General features: G+C 48.6%; 1 protein-coding gene across 4 annotated transcripts in view; it reads right to left on the bottom strand.

Moving 5' to 3' along the window:
* Positions 1-1,331: 1,331 nt before the first annotated feature.
* The window catches only part of CAMK1D (calcium/calmodulin dependent protein kinase ID), a 507,262-nt gene continuing 481,628 nt past the window's right edge, over positions 1,332-26,965 (bottom strand). For 3 of the 4 annotated variants that reach the window (XM_049626848.1, XM_049626847.1, XM_049626851.1), the window contains 5 exons: positions 19,123-19,235; positions 17,766-17,844; positions 10,365-10,452; positions 9,097-9,214; positions 1,332-7,593 (listed from right to left, as the gene is read on the bottom strand). In XM_049626848.1, coding sequence (XP_049482805.1) covers positions 7,475-7,593; positions 9,097-9,214; positions 10,365-10,452; positions 17,766-17,844; positions 19,123-19,235 — 517 coding nt within the window. In that variant the 3' untranslated portion in view covers positions 1,332-7,474. Of the gene's footprint in view, positions 7,594-9,092; positions 9,215-10,364; positions 10,453-17,765; positions 17,845-19,122; positions 19,236-26,965 lie in introns of all 4 variants that reach the window. The other variant, XM_049626850.1, reaches the window with a different exon arrangement.

Genomic DNA, 26,965 nt, shown 5'->3' with positions numbered 1-26,965 from the left:
GGGGGCGTGGAGAATCAGGATTGGGGTGTACACAATCTGTACCCCCTCTTGCCATTAAGCTCTGTGCCTGCTGTGATCAGGCGTAGCTCTTTTCCGGAGGCACAATCCTGTAACTATGTAAGAAGTCTTTCCTTTTTCTTGTACTGTCAGCTCCTAAGTGCATTATGATCAATGATTCACAAGAGAATGTGTAAGACCAAATGTTAGCTGGAAAATATAGGAAATTTGGAGTGAACTTCGGTGCCTGGAGGCTAGGCAAATCTAGGAAGGACAGAGAAACTTGCTTGGTCAATGTGCCTGGAGCCAAGTACAAAAAAAAAAAATTGACCTGAAACATTTCAACTCTAAGGCATTTATAAACACCAGCTTTCTATCAGGATTCATTTTATACTTCAGCGCATTTGCTTTGGCTAAATTTTCAGTCACACTTGGCAAGTCCTCTCTTTAATAAATCCTTACAAAGAGTTTTCAAAGGTGGTTAGGTTACCAAAGTTCTTTTTGGTCCAAAAATTTGCATCAACAATGTCACCTGTGAACCCCCTGAATGACCCCTTTGCTTTCATATGCTTTATAGTTAGGGTCTGGGCTAAGAGACGCCATAATCAAATCAGAAAAGACTAGACGTCCGATGGTGCGCACCATATTTCTTTGGGGCTCACTTAGATCCACAACGGCCCATGCCGTTTCATCTGATATGGCTGCTGGGACGGCGTTAATTCTACATTTCTCTAACACACGTCCAGTTCATTTCCCCCTGCAAATAGCCACTTACCATTTAGATAGGAGGAATTGTCTGGTCATCAGAGCTAGTCCCCACCATATGTTTGGTGACCTATGAAACGCAGCCTCACCCCCCACGCCCCCAAGAAAGAAAGACAGCAGGCAGCCTTCTGCTCAGAATGAGTCTTTTGGGGGGCATGGAGAACTCCAAAGCTGTGCTGAGCAAAAATACAGGTAGAGGCGTGTGCCCGCTCACCCCCTACTCAGAGAGGGGTTCCCAGAAATCGGCTTTTCCTCTAAGCAACTCAATATCCAGCTAGTGCAATTTGAGTTCATGGGCGCACACCAGCCATTTTCTGCAGCAGCAATGAAAAGGAGAGCTTTGTAAAGTGGGGCACCCTCCCTGGGTCCTGAAGCCAAGATCTGCCTGCCCCTTCCTGTCCCTGGCACTTCGGGCTCATTGGGCGGGTGACATAAAATATTTAGGGAACCCTATGTGTTTCCAGGGGTTCAAACTCCCTTCCCTCCAATCCAAACTCTGCAAAGAGGAGAAGAGAGCTGTTAGCACACCCCCCTCCTGCTCTTTATGAAGGAAACAAACCACATACATCTGAAGGTGATTAATTGTCTTTATTGGAGGAAAACAAGAAGTCATCAATCTCGTTATCATTATGATAGAAATCTTGATATGTGTACATGATTGTCAAGGCAGAGAATCATTTGCTACATAGGCCCATGAACAATTTTGCAGTGCCGCACACCTAGGTGGGTTAAACTTCTTGCAGAGTGTTACATGCATGGAATAAATGCACAGTTTCCCTTCTTTGGGACGAACGTGTTTTTTATGGAAAAATTGAACCAATCACAAGCCTCATAATAATAGACGCAGGGACATTCCTGGATTCGTCGCTGTAAGCTTTTGGAAAACATGCTCGCTCGCTGGTGGGAGGGCTCCGAGAAGGGCAGTGACATTATGTGTAGTTGACTACAGCCAATTTAGAAATTGTTCCAAATTTGATTCTGGACGGAACGTGTCTTTTATGTCGTCCAACTTGAATGTGGCACTCAGCTAAATGTTCTCTGAAACAAGCCACCCGTCTTTTGAAACAAAGATGCTGTAGTCTCTCTGCTGTCATTGGATGGCATGTCATGACTCTGATGCCAGGGCCCCGGAAGGAGGGGGACAGGCCTCTGTGTGTAGGACCAATGTCCAAACAAGCGATGCGCTCCAGTTCCTTCCTTCTCTCTCTGCAAAGCCCGGCTGCCCGCCCTGCCCCGTCCCCTGCCTGTCAAGTGCAAGGCTGGCAGGACGGCCTGACAATCTCAGTCTGTCCAGATGAAGATTTCCCTTTGAGGAGTAATTTACTTAGTGTTTGGGGCTTTGGGGTCCCTGGTGGTGACTCATCTCTATGACCGAAGCCTCACACACTCCTCTTTTTTTTTTTTTTTCCTGTCCATAAGAAAATAAAATCACCTCTAAGTAAAATAATTCAGTAAATAATCAGAAGACATAATCACTGTATGAGAAGTTCCCTGGGGACCAAAAGGTTAAAAGTAGATCTGGCAAATGCAGAAGCAGCATAAGTACAAAGGGTGAACGGAACAGTTTGTCCCTTTGGTGTAGAAAGATGCAGACACCGAGAAGCCATTCCACACTTTGTCCACGAAACCAGACCTGGCAGCCACATGCAGCGGGCTTGGCTGCTGAATGCACAGCCTTTGGGTTTGCAGAAGCGGAGCCCCCCACCCCCCCACCCCGGAGCCAAAAGCCGAGCCGCTGCAGCCGCAGCCGCAGGTGGTGGGGAAGGCCGGCCTGGAAGCGCTGTTGCTCCTTCGGGTCGGGGTCAGCACGGAGCAGGCGGCGGGCCGGGCCTTGGCCGGCATGCGGGGCCGACTTCACAGTGGGGCCGGGCTCTTGCGCCCTGGCCCAGGCTGCGGACCGTGATGCACTTGGGGCCACAAGGACGGTAGGGGCGGAAGGGGGCCTGGGCTTCTGTCTTCCTCCTTCTCCTCCCTGCCCGCCGTCCACAGGAGAGCTCTTCAGGCTAGCTCATCTGCAGGCTGCCTTTCTTGGGGTCTTCAGGAAATAAGCCCCCTCCCCCTTTCCGGACTTTGTCCAATTCGCCTTTGCTATCTCAACATTTTCAACTCTGAAAACCAAAGGGTTGGAACCCTTGTGTGCAAATGTCAGGTACGTTTGCAGCCGGGTGCCCCCTCCCCACAAAAAATGGTGGGTTCCATACAGGTATACACCTTTTCTTTTTTTTGAAACAAACTGAACAGTGTTTGGTCTGGAATGTGTTTAAGGAAAAGGCAAACTCTGCCGAGGGAGGGGGGACAGAACGCGGAATAGTACTGGTTCAGAAGAACATGCAAAGGTTTCGTGCATCGGTTGAATCAGAGGGCCTTCGTTTCATTTGCCAGAAGTGAGCGTGTGACCCTGGGAAAGAGTACATCTTAGTTCTGCTTATGAAATGGGAGGATCTGCCCTTTGCTGGCCCTTGCTTTCCTTTTGCACAGCCAGAGGAAACCCTGGGAGTCACACAGAGGAGGGGGTGTTGCTGGCTGTAACACAGAGGCAGTCACCCTAGCTCTCCTGTCTCCAGCCCTGGGGCCATGGTTCCTGCCTGGCTTCTCCAGTGCAAGGAAGCAACCCTACCTAAAGCTCTGGGTGGGCCGCAGAGCCCTGGTGGCCAGAGCCTTAACATGCTGAGTCATCCCCACTGGAAATGGTCTTTTCTTTCTGTTGAAAATTACTCATAGAATGTCAAATCCCAATGGGTAAATCAGATGAAGCTGTCACTCCTCGAGAGAGAGAGGGTCAACCCCCTTTCAGGAGGGGTCAGTTGGGCTCCCTCCCTTTTGTCCCTGGTGTTCTTGACCTTTGTTCTAAAGGGGAGTTCCCCTCTCCCACCCACAACCCATCCAGGATAGGCTGGACACCAAGGTAGGTAAATGAACAGGATGAGGTCAGTGCCTGGCAGGTAAATGAATCTGAGGGTCATATGCCAAGTCCCTGCCATCAGACGGCCAATGCTTCCTAAGTGCCAGAGTCTTGCCCATTGACCAAGCCATCTTGCTTTGCCCCATGGTGGACTACTGAGTTCCTTGGACATTGTGCTGACAGCTAGTTGGAGAGTGGGACCCTCTCAAAGGAGATAAGCTCTTGTGTGGGGATATGAAACTGCTCCCTGCTTGTGAGGTGGGATTTTAGAAGTGACCAGAATCATTGCCATAGTCAACAACACTAAGCCACACATGCTTTTTGGTTTTTTGTTTGTTTGTTCATTTGTTTTTTGGTATGCTTTCTACATGGCTCTTTTCTTTAAAAAGGAGACATGAAGGGGAACATTATCCTGCTGTTCTCTTATGGGGTCAGAGGCAGTAGGAGATGGTAAGACCTGCTGCCACAATGGCCATGCACTGTCCTGGACTAGTTGTCAATCTATCTGGGCACCTTCTTCTTTTCCCAAGGGCTTTCTGTGGCCCTGTGTGCTCCCCGTAGGCATTTCCTGCCCTCTCAGATCCAGCTGCCTTTACCCCATCCCAACCCAATACCCCAGGCTGCAGTGTACTCACTGAGGGAAAGCAGTGAGCAGTCCAGACCCCAGGGTACCCTGCTTAAGAGCAAAAAGCAGCTGGTCATGTGGGGGCCCCATGTGGGCGAGCACTCACTGCTCATTTCAGACCAGTGATGGCTTTGCCTGTTGCCTCACTGATGAGATGAAAAGTGGGGAAGAGGAGGAGGGACAGACAGGGCAGCTGAGAGAAAGACCACTCAAGGATAGTTCAAAATGTCATATTCAAATGAAAAAAAAAAATCCACTAGCTCTGAGAAGCTGAGGAGACCAATGGTGGGGGGAGGGGCTGGGGTTGAAAGGAAGCCTGTGATGGAGCTGGTGGCCATCTGTTAGCCTCGGCCACATGCTGGCTTCCACAGCGAGTGGAAGCTGTGGGCACGTATGAAAGGCTCAGCTACGACTGGCGGGATCTGACATCAGCAAGGGTCCCGGGATTTAGCCACCCCGCTCGGCAGGTCTTAACAAAAGGCACATTCTGGGTTTATTTTCCTCTCTTCCTAAAACGATAGGAAATAACCTAAGTCCAGTGGCACTGCGACAGAATGGATTTGCCTGATGTCAAGTTTAACAGAGTTGGCTTTTGAGCGGAAACCTGTCCCTACACATCACACTGTGTTGTTGACGCATTCCAGGCCGAGCGCAGCCACAGGCTCATCTGAACCACAGAGAGGACGCTGGCCACAGGGCCTCATCTCCTGCCTGTTCTGCACTTCTTGGTGAGACATACCTTCAAACTAATTGAATAGAAGGTACACCCCAAATATCAGCTCTAGGAAATAATCTAATCACCCATGAGAGAATTTGGCTTCAGAAGTTGCCCTCCAAATGCAACTGACTGCACCTAGTACAAGGTGCAAAGAACGGATAACCAGTCAGGCACACATCACAGGTACCAGATTTGGGCACATTATCACCCTGTTACATCTAATTCCTTGTTTTCTTGTACTGTAGAAACAGGAACGTTCCATTATACTTGTTCATAAGCAACACCCTAATAAAGCCCCTGGAGAGAGACCACAGTTTTCTGATACTCTGTAATATTCACGCCATTTTCCTTCTGCGGGCATGGCATTGACACTTATCCAACTCACACAATACCTGCTTCTCAACTCGGTCTATGGTCATCTTATAGACTTTTTTAGGTTTTTTTATTAATCGTGAAGAGCGACAGCCTGATTTTCGCTCTGGATGCATGTGTGGCAGATGCCAAGTGGGATTCCTGCCAAGGGGCTGGGTGCATATGATGCATGTTGGGTACAGGGTAGACCAGCTGTCTTCCTGTCTGCTCTTATACGTACCTGTACTGCCATACTAATGGAGGCAGAATGGAGCTGCTGAGCCTAGAAACATGGTGTGTATGTGTGTGTGGGGGGGGCGTGGCTATCACTAAATATTTGGCCTGGACACAGGCATAGGTGTGGCTTGACCACAAGACGGCTTGACCAACAGGACCTGCTGAATGTGGCTAGCTATAGGAGAAGGGCAGGAGGACCACAGCCAGTAGAGTTGTTGGGCCATCAGGCAGACCTACAGGGACTCATGGCAGGCTTGAGGCTGACGGTGTGAAATGCAGACTCATGGTATTATGGTGGGCAGGGGGTCAAGGGAGGGCTTTTGCAAACCTAGCATTTGGAGCCACCTGCAAGCCTCTGCAAGAGAGCATCCTCAAAGCCCCCTTGGGAAGTGGTTTGCCCTGGGTTTCACGCCATGCTCTACCCTGCACACCTATGCATCACATGGGTAAACAACGCTGCCCGCTTTGCCTGGGACATTGCCAGTTTTAGCAATGTAAGTTCTACTTCCCAAGAAATTCTTAAATCCCAGGCAACTGGCACCTTTGGTGACACCACCACTACGGGTCTTTGGTTTTCAGACTGCCCCGGTCAGAGGGAGGGCTGCGAGTGCTGGCTGGCCATCACCGCGCTGGCCAGTGTCCTGCTTGCCTGGCAGGTCACCTCTCCTTACCACCCCAGATAAATGGACTCTTTTCCAAGGCCACTTCCCTCTCCTCACCTGGGTAACATTCATAGAAGAACAGGGTAAAAATCTGCAGAAACAACTTGTGTGAGTTGGAGGCCATTTTAAGTGTAAGATTAGAAATGCATTTTTAAAAAAGAGAGAGAGAGAGAGCGCGAGAGAGATTAACTTTAAAACTGCATAGCTGAGAGCAGACTTTTCTGTGTTACCCTCGTGAGAAATATAAGCTGTGTGAGACATTCCCTTTAACCAAAATGGCGTCTGGTTCCTTCTGGAAGGGAGGCTCTTATATCTTTGCCGGGTGGGCATCTCCTTCACAGCAAGTGAAGCCTCTGAAGTTTAGCTTTAGTCTTGGGGGAGCAGGCTTCTTTATTTCTGACCACTGATGGTGAAGGCCCCTAGGGTCTCTGGTTGGCCAGGGGCATGCTGGAGGGGCTGTTGGAAAAGGTCTTCTGCACGTTCCCTCCCCAGGCGGCCCTGGAGACAAGGCAGCCTCACTGGACTGCTGAGTTGTTTTCTTAAAGAGCTGCCTCTCCAGGGAAGGGGAGAGAAGGAGGAAAAATTAGAAGTAAAGTGCACTCTTCGCCTTGGAGACAGATCCTCGATCCTCTTATTAGAATTTTTAAAAATACCTTTACATTCCCCTTGGAGGGAAAAAAACAAAACAAAACACCTCTCTTAAAGGTTAACATAAAACTCAACTACTGATAAGCAAAAGATACAGGTCATGTGACTAAGAAGTAAAGATCAGAAGGGCATGTTTCTTAAAGGGTAAAAAATAAAACCCTAATGCGCAATATTTACCAAGACTTAAATAATCCAGTTGAAACCTTTTTTGTCATTAATGAAAAAATACAACATAGACGGTTCCCCACACCTAGAAGAGCAGAAGTGACGACGGTTGGGAAAGAGGACGAGGGAGGTCCGTTCTATCAGAGCTTTGCAAGATTCATATGTACAGCACCAGATCCTATCACGTCAGCTCCCTTGAGTCAGTACAGTTTGTGAGAAACGAACACTTCAGAATTGCAGTATAAAATATGGCCATAAAAAACTTCTGTCTTCCAGTCCTGTGCAGGAAGGCGCACCATGCAAGGTGGGATCACTCTGGAGCGGCTGGTGGCGCTGGCGGCCCCGCGGGGGCGGTGGGGGCCCCCTTCCCCGGCCCCGCCCTTGGGCCCCACCTCCAGAGCCAGTCACTTGCTCCCGGAGTGCACTGTGGTCACAGTGGCGGGCCTCGGTCTCCGCTCCGCCCCCACTCCTGAGACCCCGGATGAAGAAGAAATGAAACTACAGAGCGTGGAGGGTGCCAGACCTGCAAGGGGGACAGTGGACACAAGGGGGTCGAAGCTTCAGAAGAAAGTATTCGCTCCCCTTTCCCACTCCAGGGTTTGGGGGGACGGCGAACTCTTACACTCCTGTCTCTAAATGTTCACCTACCTGTAGGAAAACCTTTGCAATGTGTCCTTGAAATGCTTTCTTCCTAGACACAACTCTTCCCTCCTGTTCTAGCTCTGACGCTGCTGACTGCTTTGTATTTGAACATGACATGGTTTGGCATCCGTAACAGGGTAGGTACCACTCACCGAGCACTCACTATGTACTAGGCTGCAGGCTAGGTGTTGAATACATACTGTTGTTTATAACAGGCCCCATGAGTAGAGGTTTGAGGAGTGAAGACAGAATGTGATCCCTCTGCCGACCCATTTCGTGTGTGGTCTGTACTCCTGGCTAAGGACCAGCTGTGACACAGAGCACATCGAAATGGGGCCGTTTGCCTCTTCCTCCAATTCCAGCAGCCCCGGCCTAGAAAAATTGCTCACACACCGCCCTACTATGCTCCCTGAGAGTATGCGGTGGTATCAGAAAACACTGATGTGGGACGAGTATCCCGCAGCTCAGCTCCGGTAGCATAGTTCCCGGTGACCTTTACAGGCTCCGACGCGGGGAGATCCATTAAATGTGGGTCTACCACAGCGTGCGGTTGGGTCAGGGGACGCGCATGGAGATTTCCAGGCAAAACGGACGGGCTCACATTCCCAAATGAGATGGGATGACTATTTAGAGAGGGAGGGAACCCTTTTCTGAGGGTCATGGGATGGAATGTGATGCCCAGAGGGGGACCAAGCTGAAGGGTTTCAGTGATCATGGAGATGAGGGCCAACAGGGACCATCAAGGCAACTGCCCCGAGGGGGACAGAAGCCCCTGAGATGGCCTACTATGGGATTAAGATAAATAGACCAGGGAGCGGTGGGGAGTAGGGGAGAGAAGTAGAGTATGTTACATGCCCTCAATGATGTAACAGCCTAACACAAAGATGAAAGTGAAATATTCTTACTATTACTCTGACTGCAAAGCCAGTGCACATCATATAATTCAGCTCCAAGCATCATCCTCCTCATCAAAAAGTAGGTATTAAAAGCCAATGAGATCAGGCTGTCACGAGTCTCTGCCACCCTTTCCTCAACCCCTAAGAATGACGCGCAGCGACAAGCGAACCTCGGGGGAAGGAGACGGATCCGAAAGTATCTGGGCTCTTGTCCAGACAGGTATGGCTGTGCAGCGCTTGAGCCACAGATTTCCCATCTAAAAATGGAACTCATCATACCTACGGTTGTGTGTGTATCGAATAATTAAACGTTTCGAAAACATTCTTTAAAATTAAATAACGTCCCAGGGTTGCTGGGGGACATGCCACGAGAGGAATTAAATCAGAAGTGCCTGACACCAGGAGCTCACAAAGGACTGTGCTCGCCTCCCCACCCCAGATCTGTCTGACACGCCAGTTGGAAAGTTCTGTCTTTGCTACATACGCACAATCTTTTTGGCTGGCCAAACTGAGGCTGCTTGAAACGCTTGCATTTGAACTGTCCAGGCTGCTGCCGAGATGGAGTTTCCTCATGTGTCTCACAACGGCCGTGGCATTAAATGCTTGCTGAAATTTAAGAAAGGGAAAAAAGGCAGACACAATAGTCCAGCTAATTAGAAAAGACTCAGACTGTGTCTGGTTGTTTCTTCTTACTTACCCCAACCATTTTCAGCTTCTTAAAACGTTCTCATGATACTTTAGAAAGGAAGCTTGTCTTGCCCCTTCTTCCAAAACGATGCTAATGTTTTGCACCCCTCGCCCCCACCAAAATGTTTTTTGGAGATTTAAACAAATACTCCTCTTTAGACATAGTAAACGTAGAGGATAAATGTAAACCAATACTCTCCGTCATTTAAGGGAAGTGACTTTTAGAATAAAAGGTGTATTCTAGTAAGACGGTCTCTTAAAAGGTGATGCTTTAAGGTAGTTTTAATTTTCCTATTATTAGTGCTTGTGTCCTAACTAATAGCATTTCCTCCGAATAAAGCAGGTTAGTGGAATTAATTTTGTTTCCCCGCACTGATTAGAACATAGAGTTTGGGTAACCAGTCGATGACCAGGAAAGCTCAGTGGTATAACTCCATCACATTTTTAGCCGAAAATATCGATGAGTTCAACTCAGATTCCCTGTCTTTCCCCGCCCCCTTTTCCTATCACTTTCATAAAAGTCAGCTAGTCAAAGTTCCAGCAGCAGAAAGGAAGACAACAGGAATTATGTTCTTAAGAAACAGCAAATGAGTAAGGGCTGACACTATTGCTATTTTTGAATCACAGAGGGGAAATATTAAAGCCATACTTCATCCCTCCCACACCATGACATCCCCTTTGAGTCTTAATGGTTATCAGTTAAAATTAGCAAGATTATTTGGGTGAGGCTCTGGGGACTTTCGTCAAACTCGGGTGATAGTAACCTTGAGAAATAATAAATGCTCCAACTGTAGGGCAAGTTTCATGGGGGTGGTTCAATTCATCGCAAAAAATTTTTTTTTGAGGTGGGGGAAGGGCAGAGGGGGAAGAGAGAGAGACACACACAGAGTGAGAGAGCGAGAGAGAGAGAATCCTAAGCAGTCTCCAGTGCTGTCAGCTCAGAGCCCGACGCAGGGTTCGATCCTATGACCCTGGGATCATGACCTGAGCTGAAATCAAGAGTTGGACGCTTAACTGACTGAGCCACCCAGGTGCCCCTCATTGTAAATGTAATGAGCCCAAGACTTACTCTCCATTTGCTTTTTGCGAAGTTCTTCCGGATCTGGGCACTGACAGACTCGTGGATGTTTTTGTTGAGGGCTGTGTCACCAGCGATCCTGAAACAGAGGCAAAGATGCTTCTTCAAAAGGGTTTCTTGAGGGGTGCGGGGTGCGGGGTGCTCTGACACCGGGTCGCACACTGCTTTCCCAGGGAAGCCCCAACCCCGTCCCTGTCCTGAGGTTCACTGAGAGGGTGGCTTCCCGCTGCCCTTCCAGGCTGTGTGGCTCTTGTCTTACATGCACACCATCTGCCACCACCACCAAGTCCTGTCCCCCTTCTGTACTCAGCACCCTCCCAGAGATTCGTTGACCTCTCTGCCTGGTTCCCACTTCTTCCCTTTCGGCCCCAATTCCTGCGACATCAGAAGCCACGAGGCAACTTGAATCCAGTTTTCCCTCCTTTCCCTCCGTCTCCGTCTCCACCAGCTCTCCACCTGCAGTTCTGAGGTCCCACATGTGTTTCCTGCCTGGTCTGACCACCAGATCCCTGCCCAGGGCCGTCTTCCCAGCTTTCTCCTGCTAGAGGCCCCTTCCTTCTGCCCTCTCCAGGCCCTCTGCATCACGGACCTGCTCACATCCCGGGCCCAGAGCATCCTTCTGGTCCTTTCCAGCAGTTAAGCTCTGCCATGTTCTCGCCTATACTTCCTCCATGCTCAGGGAGAGGGTGCCCAGCCTCAGCTCAGCCCTGCTTGCCAAATCTTCCCTCGCATTTCCTGTAAGAATTCTCTGAACTACCAGGACTGGATCCACTCTGCATTCAGCTGGGTCCCTGATATTACTGGCCATTAGTTCTTGCTTGCTCCATTAGCCTTCCACCAGCAGGGAAGAGGGTGGGTCTGCTTTTCACCTCTGTCCTTAGAAACTACCTAGGAATTACCCTCCTCGTCCTGTGACTTCCTCCTCCTGCTTTACCACCTCTCCTTCCCTCCCTTCCTCCTCCCTCCTCTCATCTCTCGGCTTACAATCTCCAGGCTCATTTGGTCACCTGGAGGTCACTTGCAGCTCATTCTTCTCTCACACACTCCCCTCAACCTCGACACCACCCCTGCTCTACATTTAATCACCTGGCCTTCTCCCCTAGTTTCAGAGGAAGCTGTGTTTTGCTCTCATTCTTTTTTGCACTTAGAACCTTCGGTATCTTCCCTTTCATTTTTTAAAAAGTTTTTGATGTTTATTTTTGGAGGAGAGAGAGACAGAGCATGAGTGGGGAAGGGAAGAAAGAGAGAGGGAGACACAGAATCCAAAATAGGCTCCAGGCTCTGAGCTGTCAGCACAGAGCCTGACGCAAGGCTTGAACTCACGAACCGTGAGATCATGACCTGAGCCGAAGTCGGACGCTTAACCCACTGAGCCACCCAGGCGCCCCATCTTCCCTTTCATTTAACACCAAACTGTTAAATTCTAGGCTGGTATCTGTTACCTATGAAATCATTTTTTGCATCTGAAAAGTTAAGGGGCAGAGAGAGAGATGCCAGGAACACTGACCATCCTTTCTGGCTGGAAGATGACTGGTTAGTAAGGAAGTGAGGAAACCTGTCATCTCCCAGACCCAGATGGCCCTGAACCCCAAACAGCCTAGATGCCACAGTATTATGTCCAACTGTTTTGGGGACATGAAAAGAATAAGCTTAGGACTTCTTCAGACAGATTACCCCCGAGGAAAAATCTGTCCCCACCCACCCAGCCTTTCACTTTAAAATCGAAAACATGGTTGATGGATGTGATGTTTAGTCTGTGCCAGGCAGGGCCCAACTTTGGAATGCGGTCTGATATTCCCGCTCCTCCAACCATAGGCTCTGTCTTTTTCCCAGCGGGGCTGCAAATCCTTAGTCAAGGGGACACTCAGAAACTGACTCAAGAGAACCAGGTTTCCAATTCCAACGACTGCCAATCGCCCCCTGTCCCCAGACACACATCAATGACACAGAAACAGACTAGCGGGCAAATCCAAGGAACGAGGTTAGCGGACTGCAGACATCTTTATTAAGCCCTTCCTGCTAGACAATTCATGTGAGTGTTTCCTCCTGCACTGTTTCTAAATGCTACATCCTCAGAAAAGAAGGCCAATTCCAACTCATTGGTGGCCAGTGCTTTCTTGGAAACGAGCAGGCAAAAGTGGTAGGAATACGGGGTTCCTTGGGCCGAGCACCACCGCAGGGCAGAGCGACGCTCCAAACCAAACAGACCCGCGAGGGGGTCAGGGAAACTCCCTTCTTTGTGGGCTAGCATGGGCTGAGATGTAAGGAAAAGGCAAACTTCCAATTATTTTAGGAATGTGCCATGCTCGCTTCCCACAGTCCCGGGGTGTGCTGTAGCTGAGTAAGACCAGGCAGGGCAGATGTGGCCCAGAGGCCCCTGTTGGGGCACTCTCCTTGGGGAAGCGAGGCCACCTTGGCCCATGACCGCACACGATCTTCCTCAAATGGGCACCGCCATGGAAATGGTTACTGCTGCTCACGAGCCAGCGACATTACAATGACAACATATGACACTCACAATGCTCGGTGTTCCTGGCTTTAGCATGATTCATCAGCAACACCAGAGGCACAGAATCTTAGAATTTAGAATTGGAAGGGACTCTAGTACCTTGATGGTCCTAGGAATTGAATGATGCCTCCGACACAGAGGAATCTCCTTATAAATCTGTGCACGCACACACATACACACATACACACACACACACACACACACACACACACACACACACAAAGCTATGGCGCCCACATTCCATTCCTATCTCCCTTGTTTCTACTTTTTTAATATTTGATTTTTAAGTGATCTCTACACACAGCGTGGGGCTTGAACTCACACACCCAAGATCGAGAGTTGCGTGCTCTACTGACTGAGCCGGCCAGGCACCCCACCTTGCTTTCCAGTTTTAACCTCATGCTAACAATGCAGATGGCATTCGTATAAATCACACTTTGTGAGGTCTTTCTTGCTCTCTTTCTCCACACCCAAATCATCAAACTCATCTCTCCTTGCCTTCTGGTGTTTTTGTGTTCTGTACGTGGTCTGCTGTACCTCCATAGGTCTGATTTTGCATTTTTCTAGCCACTTTCTCAGGACAGGCTTGGTGATGCTGCCGTGTACCCCCAGAGACCAGTTTCCCAGACTCCTGGGCTGCTTCCCAATTCCTACGGTCAACCAGAGCTCGGCTGGCTGGAGCCCAGAAGAGGGGAGGGGACCCAGGAACACTGAGGAGAGGGCTGCAGATGCCACCCTGGCCTGGCCAACACACGATGTCCCCTCCCAGGTGGACACATTGCCAAGTGTTGCCTGGGGCATGGATGCCCAAGAGTCACCACTTTGGTTTCCTTGTCAACGCAACTAGAGACAGAGGTTCAGAACTCTCCGAACCAGATGAACAAACCCCATCAAGATGCCTCCCTGTAAGAAGGAACAGCTCCCATCCTGCCACTTGCCAGTTCCTACCTTTGGCCAGCAGCTGCAGGCTGCTGGTTCCTCACCATGTGCCGCCACGAGAAAGCCATAGCCTCTCATGGCAGGGGCTTGGGAGGGGCACCTGGGTGGCTCAGTCGGTTAAGCGTCCAATTTCAGCTCAGGTCATAATCTCCTGGCTCGTGAGTTCTAGCCACACGTCAGGCTCTGTGCTGACAGCTCAGAGCCTGGAGTCTGCTTCGGATTCTGTGTCTCCCTCTCTCTCTCTGCCCCTCCCCCACTCACAAAAGCAGATGTCTCCCTCTCTCAAAAATGAACAAACATTTAAAATTTTTAAAAGATCAGGGGGACACAGGAAAGACCTGTGTCCAACCACCCTACACACAGACAGCTCTGAAAGGAACCCTGTCCTGTCTGGCACGGTCTGTTTTGAGTCTGAGGAAAGGGGTCTGGGACTTCCAGAGCCCCTCCTGGCTCTTGGTAGCCTTGATTCAGCCGGAAGAGCGAGTGCAGAATAAGAGATCATGTTCTCTGGATATAATCGATGTGCCAAGAGCACAGCTTCTAGAATGATAGTGTTGATAAAGCTGTGCTCCCTGGAATAATTACCCCACTTTCTGCCAGCTCTCTGTTGAATCAGGTGCTCTCAGCCCGAGCAATTTTACATAAAAGAAACAGGCATATCATAAATGCAGGCAGTGGGGCATTTCAATGATGTCTGAGTCAAGTGCATTCATTGGTACCATTTTCTAATGTTTGACTTCCTGGGATTTTTGAAATGCACGTAAAAAAAATTGCAAAGCGTTGGCAAAAACCCAGCTCTACAGTACAAAGACATTAATTTGTGCAGCTCACACGCGGATACGCGGATACATCGTACCGTGACCCAGGCAGATAACTGTGAAGTCTCTGTCTCTAGCCTGACCCCCTTCCTGGGCTCCAGACTCACTCGGCAAAGGGCCCCCACCTTCAGCACCGGGACAGAGGGCTCCTGGGCCCTCCCTCCTGTTCCTCCCAGTGGAAGCATCTCACCCGCCCAGGCCCTCCCCCTGGCACCTCGGGAAGGACTTCAGACCCCTCTGTCCCAGCAGCGCTCTGCCCCAAGCTGCGGCTCCCCACCCCTCAGTGTGTTCTCCATCCTGCTTCCTCCCTGTGGCTCCGGACAGGCCCCCTCCACCCTTCTCTGGGCCATCCCCCACTCCGCCTCCAGTCCGCACCTCCCCGCCAGCCTCCCTTGCCCCATGGCCAGCAATTCGGCCTCTCTTCTGCAACCGGTTGAGCTTTCTGAGACACAAATCTCATCACCTGGCTTAAAACCTGTCAGGGGCCCCCACCACCCAAAGGGAAAATACAAATTACTTCCTACAGTCGTAAATTCAGGGCAACTCCTATAGATCAGAGATCTGTTAGGTGCTAGGTCCTCTTATTTGTATTATTTGTATGTCACGAATCCCTTGAAGAGCCCTGCAGGATATACACTGCTGTCATTTATGATTTCAGTCTGACACAGGGGCCCACAGAGCTCAGGAGCCCGCAGATGCAGTAACACATATTCTACCATTCCTGGTCTTTGGGAGGGGGGTAGCTGGGACCTGCCCTCGAGCAGGCTACCCCAGAGAACTCTGCCGGCCATGTCTTCCTTCTCGTGCCCTCCCACCTCGCTCCTGTGCCCACGCCCCCTCCAGGAACCTGAGAGTGGTGGCTCCAGGACAGAGGTGGGTTTAGGCTCCTGAGCAAGGCCCAGGCCGCTTGCCCCGCCTGGAACACCTCCCCTCCCTGGACAGTCTGGGAAGGCCTTCTCTCAGGGAGACTCGGCCCCTCTGGAAGGCCTCTGCCAGACCCTCTCCCTTCTTTTGTTCGTCAAAAACACCTGGTGAAGGAGAGACCAGGTCTCAGCGGGGATCCTTCTTGTCTTCCACACAGCGAGGCCGGATTGGTGGACAAGTCCTAGGAAGGAAATTGCTTCCCTTCTTTAGAGGTTCTCTTTTTCCTCTTCTGTCAGAGCATCTCCAACGTCTTGTACGTACAAAATAAGCACGCGCTGGGGTGTCATGTACGACACGATGGCTATGGTTCTAAGAGAGTAACTCCTAAAAGGTCTCATCACAGGGAAAAGAAACTGGGGGGGAGGGTACCTATGTAAGCGGATGGATGTTAATTAAACTTATTGTGGTAATCACTTGACAATACATACAAATGCCAAATCCTTACGCTATATGATAGACTTAAACTTATACAGTGTCCGTCAACTATATCTCAACAAAACTGGGAGAAAACAGAGTTTCATGCAGCTTTAAAGGCCGTATGACTTCAGGAGAAATTCCCCTTAACAGCACGCAAGAAAACTGCCCTGCCCCCTACTCTCATCCCAAGCATTTCCTCCAATTGTTGATAAAGTAAGAAAAAGCTTTACTAACTTTATTGCCTCATACTTTAACCTGCTGTCCAATGTAACTTATTAAAATCTATCATTTATATAAGCTGATTAAAATATGTACAATCAAATCTACCTCCTTATTCAGAAACATCTTCTCCTTCCCTGCAGCCCTTCCTGTCTTCCTTTTACTGGTCTCTACAGGGTGGTGGTGAAGAGCACTTATTTTGAAGTCAGTTCTGGCCGGAAACCATTCTGGCTTCACCACTAGGTAGTGGTTGTGCAGTCTTGGCTAAGGATAAGTTAGTTACCTTGTCTCTCTAAATTGATTCTCTTATCTCTGAAATGGAGATAAAACCTACCATACAGAGCCATTATAAAGAAAAACATGAGATGATATGTTAACGCAATGAGAACAGTACCTGAACCAGAACTCATGCTCCATAAATGACAACTGTTGTTATACATTAAGTTACAGATCTTCCTTGACTTACCGTGGGGCCAAGTCCCAATAAATCCATCAGACGTTGAAAATACCATATATCGAATGTGCATTTTAAGACACCTCACCTACCAAACATCAGAGCTCAGCCCAGCCTACCCTAACCGTACTCAGACCACTCACTTTAGCTTATAGTACAGTTTCTACTGAATGTGTATCTCTTTCACACCGTCGTAAAGTCAAAAAAATCATCGGGTTGGGGACCGTCTGTGAAACCAGGTCATGAAGCTCCCCTGAGCAGGTCCCCTTTGGAAGACTAACCAGCGTGTGAGACTCTGGAGGAAATGCTACAGGGTAGAATAGACAAGGGGGAAGTTTTCTCGAATGCTTTTTAGGGGAATTTCTCCTGAAGTCGAAGTCTGTTTGTTTTCATCAGACCACATATTCTGCCATTCCTGGTCTTTGTTTTCAGATGGCTGCTCCTGGCAGTTTAATGAAAATACCTTAATGAAACATTTACTATGTGCCAGACATTGTATTAAACCCTTCACAGGCACAATCTCAATTATTTCTTACATCAGCCCCGTAAACTGGGTATCACTGTTCTCAATGTAAGGTAAAGAAAATGGAGGCTCAGAGAAGTAAAGTATAAATGCAGAGTCACACCTAGGGGATCGTGAAGCTGGGTTCAAACCTGGTAAGTGGCTTCAAGGGCACTGCGGAGAAATGTAGTCATACACAACACCATGCACTAGCGATAAATGCCTCTGGGGTTGAAGGCACACGAAGATGAAAAGCATCTTATGAGGAGAAGAATAACATCAATTCACTTCCCTATTGAACGGTAAGCTCAAGGAATCAAACTCCAATCTGAATGACTCCTTGAAGAATGACCTTCAATAAAAACGATCCTAAAATACTTGATGTAAAATGAAAACCCTACAGCTACTTTTTGTACGCTTCGCTTGTCCTCCATGCATTCAGAAGACTGTGTCCTGAGGGAACAGAGTAGCTGGAGTGTCGCCTGGGGGACGGGGTGAAAGCCACTGGCTGGAGATGAAATCATTCCACAATTAAGAGCGGCTAAGAGGGATTTTACTCTGGGAAGGCATCAGATGGCATTAGGTCCTTCTACTGGGTCATTTTTCTTACCATGGGTGCCGAGCGGCTTGCTCACAAGTGTATCTTTTATTTGGATCTTTCTCCATCAGATTCCGAATGAAATCTTTTGCTGTTCAAAAAGAAAGCACAAGGGGTGGAATCAGTCTGTGGCTTGTGATGTGACAATCTGATGTCACCAGGCCTTCAGGAACATTGTGTGGCACATGAAAAACAGACCAGCCCCTCCCATGCCCCCCAACCCTCTTGGGTACCTGGACATGGGAGGCAGGCGGGAATCAGTGTTTGGGGGAAAGGGAAGCCAAGACTTGGCACTCTTAAGAGGTGACACTGCGAACGAGGAGGCAGCCAAGCCAGGCGTCGGACCCAGCCTTCCCAAGTCAAAGCCCTTCTCTGGCAGCTGGTGACATCTTTGGTTCAGAGATCAAACGTCTTTGTTATCATATGCCTCTCCCTGAGCTCACTGCTGCCAAGAGAGCTGCTTTGTTGACGTCCTCTCTGTGTTTCAGACATCACTGATTCAACAAAATCCCCAAGGCCTCTACCAAGGCCACCAGGTCCTGGGCAGGCCCTGTGGATACACAGCCCTCCAGGAGCCCCCTCACGGCCCACTTAGCCGATCACGATGAACATGCAATTTTGCTGAGTAATAAAGCAGGTGTTTCCAGTTAGGAGGAAATAACTCAAATAATAAAATGCGATATCTGAACAGCTCACTGGTAAGTGCAGGGCTCTGCCCTATTTATTATTTCATTTAATCCTTGCACCACCCGCTTTGGTAGGGAGGAGTATTATTATCATCCTGACCTCCTCAGGAAGACACTGAGGCTCGAGAGATTCGTCAGTTACATGAGCCTTGGTTTTGATCTTTATCCCTGAGGAGGAAATGGTGAACGGCTCTGGGAACGTTTCAGTGTGGCACAGGAGCTGAGACGTGGGCTCTGGCATGAGGGCTTGGGTTCAAATCCCAGATCTGCCACTTACTAGCTGTGTGGTTTCAGTCAAGGCATTTCACTTCTGGGGCCTCAGTTAATTCACCTGTCAAGTGGGGATAATAGTAACACCTATCGGATAGGTTGTCCTGAGGACCAAGTAAGCTAGCACATGGGCACAATAAGCACTCAATAAATGTTAGCTGATACTGGTTCAGTCCTGGAGCGCCCAGATCAGGGCACGGCTAAGAGTGGTGGAGGAGTCAGTCCCGTCCCTCAATCTGGCTCAGGTCAGACGTCCCCAGCCTATCTTCCACGTGGCAAGTCAAGTCCAAGTACGAAGCTAAGGAAACGTCCTTGGGAGCCTCAGGACCACTCCGAACCCCCCAGGCCTGTCACAGTCAGGTGGTCTGGACGTAGGGTCCCAGGGGCCACCCCTGGGGAGCGGAGATACCTACCAGAGTCAGAGATGTCGTCCCAATAGGGCGAGTCAAACTCATATTCCGCCTTGAGGATCTGCTCAAAGAGCTTGGAGTCATTTTCATCGTAAAAGGGAGGGTAGCCGCAGAGCCTGGAAGACAAGACAATGTAAGGAACTGTAGTGGCTGCACATCTATGGCGGCGGCTGGACATTCTGCACGGAAGGAAGAGCCATTTCCACCCAAACTGAGAAAACCTGCTGTGCGTATGTTACAAGTACCATGTGAGCAAAGAAATCACACATTCTATGGGCAGAGGCGGCACAGAGCTAAAACTGTGATTTGATAAGTGGCAAAGAAGTGATGATCTAAAGTAAACATGCATGTAAGTCCACCTTTCCATGTTATTAACCAGAGCCCCGTATACTCCCAAACCAACCCCCAAACCTTCTGTGTGCAAGTGCTTCTCATCTTATTGTCTGTAATACTATCCCCAGCAGATGATGCGTTGGTAACCAATTTGCCACAAGTTCCCCTAAAATGCACATTACCAACCTACCATGCCCAAACTGGGTATTTGGAAGGTCACAGTTTGGGCCATTAATATACAATAAATATAAAAGCAGAAGACGGCACAAATCATAATGCTATCACCCCTCTTCCTCCGAACCCTTTCAAAATTGATCTTTACAAGATTATATTAGGGTGTTGGTGCAAGCCACATACAGTTCTGGAGGTACCAACAGTCAGCTGACCAACCTAACAGGAGTGAAAATGTTTCTTAGATGCTCCAAATACAATTCATCCCATAAGACCATGGGTTCTCAGGCAGTCCTGCTTTCTGCACTGATGTGCATTACCAGGCCATGATGCATTTTCTGGACCAAGATTTCTTCATTTGAACATGAGGAGGCCAGACTAGAAATTCCTAATGTTCTTCCTGGCTTTAAGATGCTGTGGCTCTATGATCCCCCCGTTTCAACTTGTTTGCATGGCTAGGACACCTAGGGAAGGATCCAGTACATGCTTGAGACCCACATGGGGCAGGGGCAGGCTCTGGTCGGGACTGGACATCCAGGAAGGGGTAAGATAGAGTCTGGAGCTGCAAGGGATGGGCAGAGCGGGAGGCAGGGCTGGATTCTAGAAGTCCTGGACACAGAGCCACATGGCTGGTTCTGGGCCCACGTCAGCCTGGCGGGTGACAGCTGCAGTGGGAGTTCTGCCCCCAGACGAGCCCTGAACCTCCCCCCATAGCTGAACTTTGTTCAAAACACGGCTCCAGCATAGAGATCCATTTAATGAGAACAAATGAACAGGAATCAACAGGCCTGTGAGGGATTAGGCTGTCGGCAAAGAAGAAACTTAATAAAGGTTCAAAACGCTGGGTTGGTACATTCATTTTCAGCTGCTCGGGCTGTGACACAGGGTGTCACCGGTCACGCTACCCAGGGGGAAGGCTGATGACATTTTTAAAGGCTGTGAGACGTTTTGTGGGCCGATAAGTTTCAAACTCATCTATCCCCACAAGGTTGATTTAGGGGCTAAGTGCCTGGAAAATTTCATTTTTAAAGATTTGCTGCTTTTGGCAAAATGAGTAAGAACCAGGGTTCTGAAACCACGGAGCACATATTTCACTGCCCAGGAAATGCTGGAGCCGCGAGATGGATATGTAAATGCTTCCCATAATGAGGATTCGGGCTAAATGAAATGTGCATATTAGGAAAAACAGACAGAGCAAAATGTTAGTTCGTCTTGGAAAATAACTGAATTAGATATGATAGGTTTTTGTTTATTAACAGCTGAGTGTGTTTTACTTTACAGTTTGGCTTTCTTTCCAAGGGAAAAAAAAAACCTTTAAGAAAATTCCAGGAAAGATTTATTCTTCTTATGCCAATTTTGTTAATGTATATCCCAATTTCTTGTATTTCTTCTGGTTTTTAAGCTCTTTTGGACGGGGGATAGAATACCGCTTATGTGGGTATACTGAGGATGTAAGGAAAGGACGCAGATCTAGCTTGGAGATGAAGTTAACATTAAGAAAGAGGATTTTAAAATAAGGATTGTAAAGGAAGAGAAGGACAAATAGAAGTTGTCGAATCTTCCTCAGATCTAGAAATTTCACAGAGCTCCCTGGCCAGGCTATTTCATTAGTAGGTTTGTGTGGAGGGTCCAAATAGGAGAACAAACAACTCTGAGTGGTTTATCTCCATATACAAGAACACTGACTTCTGCAGTCTAGACCTACTGGCAAGTGGAATCTCTGTGTTCTTATTTTATATATTATACCATTTAAATAATGTACAAGTTATCTCACCATGCATAGTCAAAGACAATAAAGCCATTCCCAATGTTCTAGACCTAAAAGTCTGTGGTTCAGAATGAACATCTGGGGCGCCTGCGTGGTTCAGTCCATTAAGAGTCCAACTCTTGGTTTCAACTCAGGTCATGATCTCATGGCTCCTGGGATCGAGCCCCACATTGGGTTCTACACAGACAGCACAGAGACTGCTTGGGATTTTCTCTCTCCCTCCCTCTCTTTCTGGCCCTTTCCTGCTCACTCATGCCCTCTCTCTCTCCCTCTCTCTCTCTCAAAATAAAAAAATAAATAAACTGAAAAAAGAAAAAAAAATGGGAACGACATCTAAACTTACCAACCCAACGATTGATGGTCATGCCCAATTATAGGCAACACACATTTCCGGGGCTCATCGATTTCCTCCATCCCAGCCTTAGGACGGTCATCCAAGGGGAACCCTTATATCTTCAGTCTTTCTTACTATGCTTCTTGTCTACCTGTGGCACATTCATGCAAATGTACTGCTGGATTCTACTTCAGTCTTGACTGAGCACTTGTTTTAGGTAAAAAGTGCCTCTAAGAGCTTTGCTGTATGATCTCATTCAAACTTCAACTCCCCCAGGAGGTGTGGGTCCCCAACACCTCTGTTCACCCTTTAGAGCCACTTTCCACTCTGCTTTGTGCCCTGGGAGGCTGACCTGTATGGATACTTGAACGAGGGGTGAACTCTGACATCTGATAGGAGGTGGCCAATGGGGCCTCCAGGAGAGATGGTGAAGGAAGGGGGGAGTCAGGGATGGGATATGTGTTGGCCTGGCTGCTCTCATCCAACACTCAGGCTGGCTACACCTGCTGACTGAAGGCCACTGCTCCCTCTCAGGGAGCAGACTCTACCAGGCACTCCGCCTCGGATTCTGGAAACTGTTCCCCATCTCCCTTCGCCACCTTGGATCTAGGGGTGTTTATGTCTCAGTCGCTAAGAAGCCTGGGGTCACAGTCCCTTGCACAATTGTCATTTTAAAGGCAAAGAAACTAATATGCAGCAAAGTCAGGACTCGAGGCCTATCCATCTGATTCCAGCTTTGTGTTCTTAAATATTTTGCTTTTTCACTCAAGGGAAGAGAACTGAGAATTGAACCTTATGCTGCAGCCTTGACTTTGAATCCTCTCTGTAGGTCATTTAGTTTGCCCACCTGCCCCTTCATCTGCAAGTAGAACCCAGTGATTGGACCCTACCTTTCTAACCCCCTTTCCTATGCTCTGGGTCTTGTGCGCTAAGGTGTTCAGAGTTGGTTCCCCACTGGGCACTTTTTATTTCTGGACCAAGGTAAAGGCATGTACTTTACCTGGGCTACCCTCCCCCTTCACTTGCCTCTGGTACACCCTTGAAGACCAGTGGAGCTATTACTAGGAAGACCTAGCCCCTTTCTGCCAGGTGGGGTAGGTGCTCTGCTCTCTGCCCCAGTGACAGTGGGCAACACCCCCAGTGACACTTCCTACACTGCACACTGCCCTGACCTGTCCTTAAGGTAGGACCATGTCTTAGGTCTCACTCTTGTCTTTGGATTCCCAGTGGCCAGCCCCAGGTCCACTCATAGCAGATGCCGAGTAAATGCTTGGATAAACAAATGTGCTCTGGAAGAAGAGGCTGCACCGTTGGCTGTTGAGCCCCCGGGCTGGGCTTTGAAACAGAGATAAGGATCTAAGATGTAGGACAGCCCCCCACGTCTCCAGCCCAGAGAGTCCTCGAAGATCCCACCTACACTGACTCCTGTCTCCTTTACCTTCCCCTGCGGGAGGCAGTATGCTCTGCATCATTGACAGACATTCCAGAAGAACTCAGTGTGCAAGGCCCGGTGTTGGGAGCAACCTGGACTGTCTTTGTAGAGAGAATGCAATGTGGTTTGGTTGACCTAAAATGCCCCTGTTGGGCGTGGACACAGCTCATCGGGGAGAAGATTTTCCATGAAGGAGAAGGCTTTTAGCATAAACGAATGTGAAAATCGGCAATGCCCAACCATGGCTGATTCGGCAGTGCACAATTTTTCTTGGAAACCGAAATCCTGTAATAGCTTGAGAGCTCCTGCTGAGAGGCCCTGTGGGTTTAACGGGGTAATCATGTTACATATATGGTCCTCTTGATTGTCTGCCCTTGGCCATGTATCTGTGTCCCTCTGCAAATGGGTGCTTGCTTAAAAGGATTCCCATGCAATAATCAGTTGCTACCTCTTTACCCTTTTGTGTAATTTTATTTCCAAAATTCACCTCAACATATTGGGGGGAAACAGTATGGAGGTTCCTCAAAAAATTAAAAATGGGACAACCATATTATCTAGCAACATGTCTCCTGGATATATTCCCAAAGGAAATGAAGTCAGTACCTTGAAGAGTGATATACATTCTCATGTTCACCGCAGCGTTACTCACAAGAGTCAAGACATGGAAATGACCCCAGTGCCCACTGACAGATAATGGATAAAGACATTGTGGCATATGTATAAAATGATATATTTTCAAGCCAAAAAAGAAGGTGGTCCTGTCATTTGCAACAACATGAATGAAACTGGAGGACATGATGCTAAGTGAAATAAGCCAGGCACAGAAATTTTAAAAACCTGCATGACCCCACCTATACAGGGAATCTAAAAAAGTCAAATACGCAGAAGCACAGAGTGGTGGCTGCCAGGGGTCAGGGGGGAGTGGTGAGGGAAATGGGGAGATGGTGGTCAAAGGTCAAAATCACAGACCTGTAGGGCAAGTATGTTAGAGATTAAGGTACAGTGTGAAAGCAATAGTTAACACGGCACTGAATACTGGACATTGGTTAAGAGAGTAGATCTCAGGTACTCTCATCACAAGAAAACATGGTAACATGTCAGAATATATGTTCACTAGCTTGACTAGCAATCATTTCACTACGTATAGTAAATCATCATGTTTCATACCTTAAATATATACAATTTCTACTGAAAAAAGAGAAAGGATCAGCCACATTTAACATAAGGCAGTGACTTTGAAACAGGTCACTTCTTGAAGCTTAAAAGAAAACTTAACATGAGATCTACTCTTTTAACAAACTGTAAGTGTAGAGTCAAGTACTGTTGACGACAGGCACGATGTCGCACAGATCTCCCGAGTTTACTCATTTTATGTAACCGAAACGTTACATCCATTGCTTCCCCATATCTCCCTCCTTCCAGCCCCTGCCAGTCACCATTCCACTCTTTGATTCTATGAATTTGACTATTTTAGACACTTCATGTGAGTAGAATCACGCAGTATTTCTCTTGCTGTGACTGACTTCATTTCACTTCGTGTAATGTCCTAAAGGTTTATCTGTGTTGTCGCATATTGCAGAATTTCCATCTTTCAAAAGGCTGAATAATATTCCATTTCTACATATTCTACATTGAATTTTTAATGTTTAAAAATTTTTTTAATGTTTATTTATTTTTGAGAGAGAGAGAGACAGAGTGCAAGTGGGGGAGGGGCAGAGAGCGAGGGAGCCACAGAATCCGAAGCAGCCTCCGGGCTCCAAGCTGTCAGCATAGAGCCCAATGCGGGGCTTGAACTCATTAACGGTGAGATCATGACCTGGGCCGAAGTCAGATGCTTCACCAACTGAGCCACCCAGGCGCCCCTACATTTTCTTTATCCAGTCATCTATTGATGGACATTTACACTGTCGCCATGTCTTGACTCCTGTGAATTATGCTGCAGTGAACGTGAGAGAGCTAATAACTCTTTGAGATCCTAATTTCAATTCTTTTGGATATACACCCAGAAGTGGGATTGCTAACTTTCTGAGGAACCTCCATTCTGTTTTCCACGGTGGCTGCGCCATTTTGCATTCCCACCAACAGTACATGAAGGTTCCCTTTTCTCCACAGTCCCACCAACACTTTCTCTTGTTTTTTGTTTTTTTTTCTTTTGTTTTTTCCTCCAAAGAAGAGACACACATGGCTGACAGGTACTCACCATTTCTAATCATCAGGGAAATGCAAATCAAAACCACAATGAGATATCACCTCACACCTGTCAGCGTGGCTATCATCAGGCAGCGACTTCCACAAAGTATTTCCATGTGGACGTTATCGTAATTCACTGTCAGTTTTAATCAGCCAACATACACATACTCACTTAGCGTCTTATGTATACCGAGCACTCATGCATTCATCAAATATTGATTTTGGACCTACTGCATACCAGGTCCTGGGTTTGATACTGGAGATAGGATGATACATAAGAACACGGACATCGTCTCCAAACTCTTCTGGGGAGGCAGAAGCAGCAGATGTCTATGCTTTATCTCAGAGGATGAGCAGGAGTTTTCCAGGAGACACAGGGGCTACTGGTGGGGGTGGCTAACCGGGAATAAAGACGTGGGGACAGAAAAGAATCGTGTGTTCCCAAGCCTCGGAGCAGTTTGCTGCTGCTGCAGTGTGAAATGGAAGCCCACGGGCAGTGGGAGATGAAGCTGGCAGAATGCACAGTGGCCAGACCCCATGCTGCTGGGCTCCCCCACTAAGGCAGGTAGGCTATGGGAAGTCCCCCCAAAAGGCCCAGCCACAGGAGCCACAAGGGCAAGTGGCTTTGCAGCTGGAGTGGGGTGGATTTGAGGCAGGAAGACAAGTTGGTATTTAGGCAAAGGAAAAGCAGGAGGGCGCAGGCAGTGGAGTTTGATCAGTGGGGCAGGTAGATTCCAAAAGGAGTTGAGAGAGAGGATTGGGAGGTCTGGAGTCTGGGACCGTGGCCCGTGCAGGCCAGCGTGATGCCTAGCCCTGCAACAGGATGCCTGGAGCTGCTGTGTGGACCGTGACAGTGGCAAAGAGCGCAAGGGAGGGGAGCAGGCCCGGGAGGCAGCCCGACACCAGTGCACCCCGGGTCTCACCTCCGTTTGGGATGAAGACTAAGAGGCTAGCAAGAGGGAGGCTGACGGTGTGGACGTGGAGAGAGAAGCAGAGATGCTGGGAGGGAAGGACCAGCCCAGGAGGCAGGGCTGCCTTCCCTGAGTACCCCCCTCGGGTCCCCCACTGAGGACAGCGGATAAAAAACCACCCATCAGGTCCTCCTCTGACTGTCCCCAAATGCTGACTGGGCATCGGCCGTGTCCTAGGCCTGGGGATATAGTGTACAAGGAGACGGTGAGTCCTACTCTCATGACGTTTACATTCTATTTGGGGGATGGGGGAAAGAGACACTCAACACTAAGCTTCCAAATAAACAGGAAATTTTAAAAAGAAACAGGATGTATAAAAATAGACAGGAAAGATAATGGGAAGGTTTGCAAGTATTCCTTTTCATACACGGTTCCCTGCGCCAGGAATGCTCTTCCTCCTGTGTGCACTGTTGTGGCTCCTCCTTTCTCCCAGAGCTCTGTGTGTATGGCCTTATTCTGTGATATCTCTCCTGACCCCCACCCTGGCCAGGCAGAACCCTTCCTCTGAGCTCCCCAGCCTCTAAGATACAGTCATCATGGTGCACATATGGGTTGATATCTGTGTCCCACCATCTCCTCCGTTAGACTCTGAGCTCCCTGAGGGAGGTGACAGTGCCTCATTCACTTTTGTGATCCCAGTACCCAGC

Source organism: Panthera uncia, chromosome B4 (genome assembly GCF_023721935.1).
Source record: "Panthera uncia isolate 11264 chromosome B4, Puncia_PCG_1.0, whole genome shotgun sequence".
NCBI lineage: Eukaryota > Metazoa > Chordata > Mammalia > Carnivora > Felidae > Panthera > Panthera uncia.
The sequence above is the reverse complement of the archived record's forward strand: the minus strand, read 5'-3'. Positions and strand labels throughout refer to the sequence as shown.